The sequence below is a fragment of the Equus quagga genome, chromosome 14, assembly GCF_021613505.1.
Source record: "Equus quagga isolate Etosha38 chromosome 14, UCLA_HA_Equagga_1.0, whole genome shotgun sequence".
NCBI lineage: Eukaryota > Metazoa > Chordata > Mammalia > Perissodactyla > Equidae > Equus > Equus quagga.
Window position 1 is genome coordinate 24,378,065 of NC_060280.1, and position 10,605 is coordinate 24,388,669.

At 44.6% G+C, this 10,605-nt stretch overlaps 1 protein-coding gene across 1 annotated transcript; it reads left to right on the top strand.

Annotated features, from left to right (window-relative positions):
- The first annotated feature begins 844 nt into the window (after positions 1-844).
- Positions 845-2,821, top strand: UBQLN3 (ubiquilin 3). Its single transcript, XM_046638193.1, has one exon. The coding sequence runs from the start codon at positions 845-847 to the stop codon at positions 2,819-2,821; it is 1,977 nt and encodes a 658-aa protein (XP_046494149.1).
- Positions 2,822-10,605: the final 7,784 nt, after the last annotated feature.

A 10,605-nucleotide genomic window follows, 5' to 3' on the forward strand; every position in this document is an offset into this window, starting at 1 on the left:
ATCCTTGACGCCTCCCTCATACCCTAGATCCTTCCCATCAGAAAATCAATACTTTGAAAATATATAAAGAATTCATGGCTAATGTTGAATCAGAGAGAAGACAGGAACATAGAATGCCCAGAAGGAGAGGTTGGACTGGGGAGTAGCTGAATTTGGGTTTTAATGGGATTCGGGAATTAAGAAGACTTTCCCAATTGTCCAATCCTAGTCTGAGTCTCTGCATACCACATACCAGGCTGCGGGAGCAGGACTCTTGGTTGACAAGGCAGGGTCAGCCCAGGCCACTCTGAAGAAGGCAACTGAGATAAAGGGAATAGGAAAGTTAAAGGGAGGGGGAGACAGAGTTCCCAGGGATCCTCTTTGGAGAAGTCTCAAGAATCCATTGTATGAGGCTGTGATGTCAGTGCTGAGGTCACAGAGGTGAACTTATGGAGTGGGTTCCAGCCCAGAAGGCTTCAGGGGTGGCCGTTCAGCAAGATGAGGGCAGTTTTGAGCCCTGTATAAGAGGAAGCACGGGGCCACAGCTGATTGGTATGTGTTCCCCAAACTGGACCCTTCATCTTGCCTTTGCCCCCATACACATCAACTATAGATCTCTTTCCCAAGACTTCAGCTTTCCCTCCCCTGACCTCAATATCTCTTAAACCCATAATCCTCCCAGAGCATCCTATCCAAGGGACCTCATTGCTCCTTCCATGTGGACCTTTCAGTTCTCCCACCCTGAGATTTCACACCCTCTTCTTGCTCACCTTTCCTACTTTCACCATGGCGCAATGCTGATTTTGGTCTCCCATCCCCATTCCCTAGCTGTGTCCCCACAGACCTGGGCCTCCTGCTGCCCACCATGGCCAAAAGTGGAAAGGCCCTGCCACAGGGCAACCCAGCACTGGTTCAGGATCCCCACCTCATCAAGGTGACAGTGAAGACACCCAAAGACAAGGAGGATTTCTCAGTTACAGACACTTGTACCATCCAGCAGCTGAAGGAAGAGATATCCCAGCGCTTTAAGGCCCACCCTGATCAGCTGGTCCTAATCTTTGCTGGCAAAATCCTCAAGGACCCTGACTCGCTAGCACAGTGTGGAGTGCGAGATGGCCTCACTGTCCACCTGGTCATCAAGATGCAGCGCCACGCCATGGGCACTGAGTGCCCAGCTGCTTCAGTCCCTACCCCAGCCCCAAGCCCTGGATCACTCCCTCAGCGAAGCTCCATTAATCTAGCAGATGGGCCACATACTTTTAGCTTAAGTGTCCTCACAGGTCTCAGTGGGCTGGACCTGGCCCCTGGCAGTTTCCCTGACCAGGCAAGCTCACTGATGTGGCAGCAGGTATCTGTGCCTGAGTTTGTGGCTCAGATCATTGACGACCCCTTCATCCAGGGTCTGCTGTCCAACACAGGCCTGGTACGGCAGCTGGTTCTTGATAATCCCCATATGCAGCAGCTGATCCAGCACAATCCTGAGATTGGGCATATTCTCAATAACCCTGAAATCATGCGGCAGACACTGGAGTTTCTACGCAACCCTGCCATGATGCAAGAGATGATGCGTAGCCAGGACCGGGCGCTCAGTAACCTGGAGAGCATCCCTGGTGGCTACAATGTGCTTCGTACAATGTACAGAGATATTATGGACCCAATGCTAAACGCAGTACAGGAGCAGTTTGGTGGCAATCCCTTTGCTACTACCACTACTGCTAATGCTACCACCAGCAGCAGACAACCTTCAAGGATGGAGAATTGTGACCCTCTTCCCAACCCCTGGGCTTCCACATGTGAAGGCCCCGGTGGCAGGCAAGGCAGGCAGCCTGGGGACCAGGATGTATCAGAAATTAGAAACAGGGTTCCTAACATTCTGGGTAACATACGGCTCTATGACTACCTCCAGCAATTATATGAGACCCCCCAGTCCCTGGGAACCTACCTGCAGGGGACTGCTTCCTCTCTCAACCCAAGCCAAGAACCACCACCACCAAGAAACCAAGTTCCCCCAGCTCCACCCTCATCCCAGGAACCTAAGCCAGGCCAGACTCTCCCCAAGGAGTCAGTAACAATCAAGGGAAAGTCTTCCTGCCCAGCATTCCTGAGATACCCCACAGAGAGCAGTACCAGACAAGATGGAGGCCAAGATGGTGCAGGGAACAACTCCACTGGCCACAACACCAGCATGCCTGATCTTGTCTCAGGGCTACTGGGTGCTGCCAACAGGGTCCCATTTTTTCCTTCACCACCTTCCTCCATGGCAACCACCTCTGGAATCCCTGAGCATGCCTGGCTGCCACCACCAGCTTATCAAAGATCTCTGAGGCCAGCCGGAATGAATCAGGCCCCACAGTTGCAGGATGAGATGCACCAGCAGCTGCCACTGCTGCTGCATCTCCAGGCAGCCATGGCAAACCCTCGTGCCATGAAGGCCCTGCTACAAATTGAGCAGGGTTTGCAGGTCCTGGCTACTGAAGCACCTCACCTCCTACTGTGGTTCATGCCTTGCCTGGCAGGCCTGGGAATTATAGCAGGAGGTACAGAGCTTAGAGAGGGTGCCCTTATGCCTGAGGTCCCTCCCTCAGCCACAGCTCCTGAGGTCCCCTCAGTACAGGACTCCATGGAGCTAGGCTTCCATTGTATTCCCTTCCTTCAGACGTTGCAAGCCCTAGCTAGTGCCAATCTCCAGCAGCTGCAGCCCGAGACTCACTTCCGAGTTCAGCTAGAGCAACTTCGAGCCATGGGCTTTCTGAATCCTGAAGCCAATCTCCAGGCCCTCATTGCCACGGGGGGCGACGTGGACGCTGCTGTGGAGAAGCTGAGGCAGTTGTATCAGCCCTAGCTATTCAGACCATATCTTTTCCTCTGTGCCTTTTCATACCCCACTGCTCCAGCTCCCCCATTACTGAATGCATCTGCACTATGAACCAAATTTACTATGATGCCCTTTACTGTGGAGACAAGTTGACCCAGGGTCAATGAGCAAGAATGAGAGCCAGAAGAAGAGTGGGGGTGCTGTAAGTGACCCAACCACCCCTGCCACTGTACCATTGTGGGGTCCCAGCCTGAGCTCTGCTTATGCCTATCGTGAGATGCAATTACATCTGATCTCCAGTGTTGTTTGCTGCCTGAGTCTGATTCTTTGTGGGCTGTGAGAAAGGGGGAGGATATGGGTGGAGAGGCGGTGATAAGAGCTGTCTCTGCCTGGACAGGAGGGCTTGGAGGGGAAACTGAAAGGTTTGAAGTTAGAAGATTCAGAAGCATGGAGAACAGAGGAGGGTAAGCTGAGGCTTGCAGCTTTCCTGGCATCATTCCAGAGGTCCCCCAGTCTTGGCATCCTGTGGGAGCTGCCGCCATGTACTCTTTTATTTGGAGTTCTCTACCATTATCCTGACTTAAAACTGGACACAGTTTCTTATTTTTATTGCCCTTGAAGACTGTCCCACAAGGAGGCTTTCACTTTCTGGATTTGATGCTGATTCTACTTTTTTTTTTTTAAAGATTGGCAGCTGAGCTAACAACTGTTGCCAATCTTTTTTGTTTTTTCTTTTTCTGCTTTATCTCCCCAAATCCCCCCTGTACATAGTTGTATATCTTAGTTGCAGGTCCTTCTATTTGTGGCATATGGGACACTGCCTCAACATGACCAGATGAGCGGTGCCATGTCCATGTCCAGGACCCAAACCAGCGAAACCCTGGGCTGCCACAGCAGCGCACAGGAACTTAACCACTTGTCCACAGGGCCGGCCCCCTAATGCTGATTCTTAAGTGGATAGAGGTAGAGCAGGATTCAGGCTGAGTCCTAAACTTCCCTCATCTCACCAAGTTTACAAAGTTACTGTCCCTAGTAGCCAGATAAAGAGAGTTGATTTCATTGCCCCAGACTCAGCTTGTCCTGGATTTTGTCTTTCTTACAATGCCTAGCTCAGAAATTGAGTACCTATTCTGTGCTCAGCATCCTGCTAAGGATTAGAAATTCAATGTAAGTAAAAAAGACATGATCCTGCCTTCACGAGTTTATGATCTGGTAGCAGGAACTGTTCAAATTGTATTTGAAGGGTACTCATTGCATATAATCACAAACTATGGTAAGTGCTATAAAACACAGGGAGCTATGAAACAGTATTACAGGGGCTTAATCTCATCTGGTGACAGTCTTTGTGAGTATGTACTCCAATCTTAAATCTGAAAACTGGTATAAATGAAGTAGATCAAGATTTGAGGGGGGGAGGGAAGAGTATTACAGTAGAAGAACCATTCTGTACAAAGGCACTGAGGTAGGATGTGCATAACACAGGCGGTGCCCTCAGTATCTCGGGCTAAATTCTTGCTTGCACGCGGATGCTTCCCATTTCCTGTGCACTTCTAGGGTAAAAGCATTACAATTCATAAATCAAGCTGGTGAACCATGCCTTCCAGGACACATAAACATATCCATGGTCTCACACTGGTAAACACACTATAGAGGCCTGCACAAACACACAATGCATATTCACACTTGAATATACCTTCACATGGGCACAGCCCGTGTACACACGAACAAGCATGCACACAAAGCACAGTCTGTTAAAGCTTTATTGCAGAATGGGAGTGTAAACATCAAAAACGTTAATGCTGTATTCCTGTCAAGGAAAGAAACGCTCTTTGATGGAAGGATACCGCTATGGTAAAAGCGGCCATGGTGTTAGAGACTCAGTGTTGGGAGTCCTTTCAGGAACTAGGAGAAACAGAACCTACACCTGGAACCCAAAGACCTGAACCAACCTTTTACCTTTTAGCTACCAGCATGTGGCTTCCGATGAGCTTTTTGGGCAACTTTCCCCACTGTTTCAGGTTTCTTGTGTTCTCTAGGCGGAGCACAAGATTTCAAACCTCCCTTTTCCCCCAACTTCACACCTCATCAGTTGGGGAGTTCTTTTCCAGATCAAAGGAACTGTTGTCTGTGGTGGTGCTAAGGGGAAGCAGAGGGAAGTCTTGCTTATTTGTTTCCAGCAACTGATAAGACATGTGCTCCGGGGCTGACTCTGTGACTGGGGAAGATGTAAAATGCAATCTCTAACTTCCACCCTGGGAAGGCTTGGTAGGTCTGAGAAAAAAACCCAGGGAAAGAAATGTTGCTGCTTTCATCTTCCTTTCATATGGGCCAGGGGAAGCATGAGGTAAACCCCAGCTCACCAGGGCAGACAGCAGGTAGGAACCTGAATCTAAAAATCCTGGCTAGGGAGGAGAGCGCTCATCTAAACCACTGTTTTTTGGTCATATTCTATTGAGAGTCCTCTACAGTTGATTGGGTGTTTGGAGTCTTTGCTCTAGCCTCATCAGAGACTGAACTCGTCAGCCCCATGCCCAGCCCCATGTTGGTGTCCGGGAGGAAGAAGTTCCTAGGGCAGGGACCGCCACTGACGTTATACCTAGCAGCTAACAAAGGGCCTAGTACATGGAAAGCACTTAATGAAGGACTGAATAAATGGATGCTGAATGATATATGAGGAAATGAGCCAGCAAATGAGAAAGTAGCTGAGGAGACTAGGTAGATATGAATCAAACAGAGTCTATCACGGGACCAGGGCTTGTGCCTGGGGAAATAAAGACTGTCAGAGTTTTGGGAAAAGCAGATCCCTGCAGACGGATGTTACTGAAAGGGCAGGCCTCCAGAGATGGACCATTTGCAGTCCCAGCTCTGATCCTCACATCTGTCAGCAGTGGTCCAAGTCAAATATCTGGACCCTGGAAGGATCCCACACTAGGGGGTTGTATGTGTGGAGAAGAGGAGCAGAGTCAGAGTTTTGGTCATACTGGGCCTAGTGCCTGGCTCCTCCTAGAGAAAACGTACCCTTTCTTCAGACCAAGAGATTTGCTAAAAAGCAAAATATTGTGAAGTCTGCCATGCTGTTTGCATCACAAATAGCCATCAGGTAGGCGGACAGCAATTTAAGAAAAAGGTATTTTCCAAACAACAGAAAGTGCTTTTATACAGCTGTGTTCTGTGTTTTTTTCAGATATTTCCTAATATCTCTGTCATAAAAACATACCACATGTTTTCTAGATATTTTAGGGTTTCACCATATTTAGTTTTAAATAATAGTTAACACTTATCGAGGCTTTCCTATATGCCAGGCTCTGTTCCAACCTCTCTACATCTGAATCTATACAGTAGTCCCTTAATGCAGATAGTATTATAATCCCTATTGTTCAGATGAGGAAAATTGAAACACGCAGAGAGGGAAAGAACATTGCTTAAAGTTATACAGCTCTTGTGTGGCAGAGGCAGGATTGGAAATTACACAGTCTACTTCCAGAGCCCACACACTTAACCACTGCACTAAATCAAGTTAGTTAATCCTCCAATCCTTGCTTATAAAAGGCGAAGGAGAGGCAGGATTTGTGGTATTTAGTTGGAATGTTTGCACCCCTGCAAATATCTACACTGGATTGAAATACCATCTTTACCTACATATGTGTATATGTGTATTTATGCTTGTTTTTTTTTTTTAATTAATCCACTAGTACCATACTTCTTCAATTATTTTAACTTTGAGTTTTTTTTTTTTTTTTGCTGAGGAACATTCACCCTGAGCTAACATCCATTCCAGTCGGCCTCTATTTTTCAGTATGTGGGCCGCCAGCACAGCATGGTCACTAACAGAATGGTGTAGGTCCACATCTGGGAACCAAACCCAGCCACCAAAGTGGAACGTGCTGAACTTAACCACTAGGCCATCAGTCTGGCCCATTCACTTTGAAATGTTTAATGACAAAAAGTTCAATGCTTTGCTCTTTGTTCTTTTTTAAAATACTATTGTCTAATTTTGTCCATCTATTTTTCTAAACACACTTTATAATAGATGTCAAATTTCAGAAAGGGCCATATGAGATCTTGACTGGCTTTCCACTACATTAACAAAGTACAGGAGAATTGAGAAATTTACAAGAAATATTTTCTTTTAGAATAGGGAATGTTTCTGTTCAAGTTTCATTTGCTTCTCTATAAAGAGCTGCAGTTTCTTTGCATAAGTCCTATACATTTGGTTGTTTAAACTTTATATTATTTTGGTTAATTTGAGTTAAACTTTTTCCGTTATATTTTCATGATGGATATTGCTGTGATGAAACTGTGCTGTCACCAGTTATGTTATGAGTTCTTATTTCAGATAGACTTTCCATTGATTCTCGTACAGCAAGCATATGCATCTTTGATAAAGAGTCATAAAACTTCCACTCTTCTAATTGTTAAACCTCTTCTTTCCTAAAAGCATAATTTGATTTGTCTTCTCCATTTAAAAGCACTACATAGTAGATAATATATGTAAGTAAAATAAGAATATAAAAACAAGCAATAATTCCACTCCCCAGATAGCACTGTTAATCCCATGGAGGTTGTCGTTCCACATAGTTTACAAAACTGTGATTATATCGTACAAAGTATTGTAAAGCTTGTCTTTTTAACCTTATAATATATCATGAAGCTTTCTTTTCAAGTTGTTTAGTAGCCTTTTGCAGCTCAGTAGTTCAACAAATACTTCCTGAACACTTATATGCTAGCAACTGTGCTTGGTGCTAGGAATACAAACATGAGTGAGATAGATATGGTTCCTGCTCAGAGGAGGTTAAGATACATTGGAGACAACAGATCTCAAGTGAACAAATAAGAAATGGACATAATAGCTAACACTGAGCACTCACTAAGAACTAGGCACTTGTGGGGAAGGGGAGAATTCCCTCCCGGCCCTTTTACCTTCTGGTTCTTATGGCTGGTTGAATAATTAAAATGACATAAGGAAGGTTAACAGGAGAAAATCAAATAAAGGTTAACACATTCATATGGGCAATTCACATCAGCGTGAAGAATTCCAGAGCTAGTCAAGCAAAAAGATATATACATGTCTTTTGGACTAAGCAGAAGGAGATAGAGGTCTGAGACTTCATGGGGGAGAAAGCAATCTACAGGAGGATGAAAAGAGTTAATATTTGGTAAACAAATGTTTACTGGGCCATCTATAGACAATGGAACCCTGGAAAGGACTTTGATTAAATGGGCCTTGCTAGGTTCCTCCCTGTCGACCACACCTAGTTTGTATTACACTAGAGTTATCTATGGTGATAGTTCTTTCCTGAGACAGGCCCTTCTATCTTAAATTCTTTTAGGCAGTTTGGGAGAAGATCAAATGTTTTCGCTGAGTCTTCTGAGCCTTGATGATTTTCAGCTCAAAATAATCTGCGTACCAGGTTGATACCTCTTGGGGTGATCTGCTCTGATCCCCATCACACTGTTCTATAAGCTTTATACATATTAACTCATTTAATTCTTACAAAAACTATGTAGGGTAGATATTATTATTAAATCTATTTTACAGATGATGACTAAAGTAAACCAAAGGAATGTTAAGTGTCTAGTTCAAGGTTGCACAGCTAGTAAATGGGGGCACTGGAGCAGGGGTTTGAACTAGTGTTTCTAGAGGCCATGCATTTAATCTCTATTCTATATCACTTTCTATTACATAAATAAGTATTGAATTACAATTAAAATAAATGTCATGCAGGAAATAAAAAAGGCATTTTGCTAGTGTATATAAGGGGAGTAGAGATATATTATTAGAAGAGTAGTCAGTGTGTATCTCTGTGGAGGGAGCATTTGTGAAGAGACTTCAAGGGTAAGAGAAAGCCAGCCATTCAAAGAGCTGGGGGAAGAAAGTTTCAGGGGGAGGAGGAAGTATAAAAAAGTTCCCTGAGTTTGGTTAGACCTCGATACACTTGAAGAAAAAGGAAAGATCAGTGTGTCCAGAGTACAGAGAATGAAAGGGAAAGTGCTTCAAGGTGAGGTAGGAAAGACAAGGGAGCACAAGATCATGGAGGGCTTTCATGCACAGAGTGTGGATTTCATTCTTATCTTATGAATGAGAGGGTGACATGGGTGGAAGCTGAGTCCAAGCAGAAGACCTCTGCAGGCATTGAAGCAAGAGATGGTGGTGCCCTTAGACTAGGGTTCTCTACAGAACGTATGGCAAGAAGCAGACAACTGAAAATATCTTTTAGAGATAGAATTTATAAAACTTTCTGATAATATTGGGTGTGCAAGTTTAAGGAAAGGGAAGAATTGAGGATTCATTTATTCAGCTAATATTAATCGAACACCCTCTCTATACCAGGTCTTGTCCTAGGTGCTGGAGAAAGGAAGTGTTCTAGACCAAAAAAGCCCTACCTTCAAAGAGCCAACAGAGAGGGGACAGACACCAAGTACTCAAATATATAATTTCAAGCAAAGGGAGAGGCTAAAAAGAAAGTAAGTAGGGTAAGGAGACAGAGATTGACAGGTAGACTCCTTTTGGGTGGTAATCCAGAAGAAGGTCACCAATGAGAACATAAAGTAGAGAGGTGTGATGAACAAATAGTCAAATGAAAGTCAGGAGCAAGAATTCCTGGACGAAAGGGACATCAATGAAAAAGCAGGCAGGAGCTGGGTGTATCCTACGAATACAAGAAGTCTGCTGTGACTGGAGCAGGGTGCTTAGGAGATGGGCTCAGAGAGGCAGAAATGGGCCACATTATTAGGGTGTTTTAATCTTGGTAAGGCATTTAGATTTAATTAAGTATAATAGGAAAACCTTTGGTGGTTTGGGGTAAAGACGTGAGGTCAATAGATCCATATTTTTAAAACGTCACATTGGCTACTTGTAGTGTAAACCCCGTCAGTTGTTTTCTCTGTTTGTAATACAAGTGCCTGACTTAAGTTTTGATTGCCCAGTCATCCACTTCAAAGAGGGCAATCTCAAAAAAAAAACATTGCCAGCCATGGCCTAAATAAAGAACCAGCCCCTCTCCCCATATTTCTTTTGTTTTAGAGATGATAGTTGATTTCCATAACTGACCATCTGGACTGCTTGTTTTTTCTCTTCCTGTAGTTTAAACTCTCACTCTTATGTTTTAAATCCGCCAATAAAGAATGAACCCATGAAACCCTAGGCCCCCAACTTCTACCCCAATAAAAGCAGAACCCCCAGCGTACATGCTCTCTCTCTACTCACAACCTTGCTGTGTGGCCCCAGGTGCACTGTGTAACTGCCAGGACTTGGGAGTAACAAACTTTGTCTCCTCAAAATTTCCTGACGGTTATTGCTGAGAGTGTCTTGCATTCGTAATAGGAACTACAAGGGCTGGTCTGGTCCCAACGTTGCTTATCAATAGGCTGTGACCAGCACAAAACACTACTGTGTGAAGTAGTGACTTTAAGGGGCCAAGAAAGAAGGTGGGGAAATAGCTAGGAGGTTATTGCAGTATGGAAAGTATTGAGGTGATCAGATTCAGGATATATTTTGAAGAAAAAGCCCATTATACTTGCTGATAAATTAGATGTGAAAAGAGAGGAATCAAGGGTGATTCCTGTGCTTTGGCCCGAACCACTGGATGAATGACAATCTTATTAGAAGGGAAAGGGGACTGGAGGCAATGGCAAGTTTGAGATTCTGTTCTGACATTAACTGTCTTGGTTGTAAAATTAGCTGAGATGGGGAAGACTATTGGAGAAATAGGTTTATAGAAAGAGAGTCAAGAGTCCATTCACTGTTCTGCATTATTCTACTTATCATGATAGCAAAGGATTCTAATACATGCTTGCTCCACATTCATCCC

Excerpts from the sequence above, each read along its gene's own strand:
- UBQLN3 (XM_046638193.1), top strand. The coding sequence starts at position 845 with ATGGCCAAAAGTGGAAAGGCCCTGCCACAGGGCAACCCAGCACTGGTT.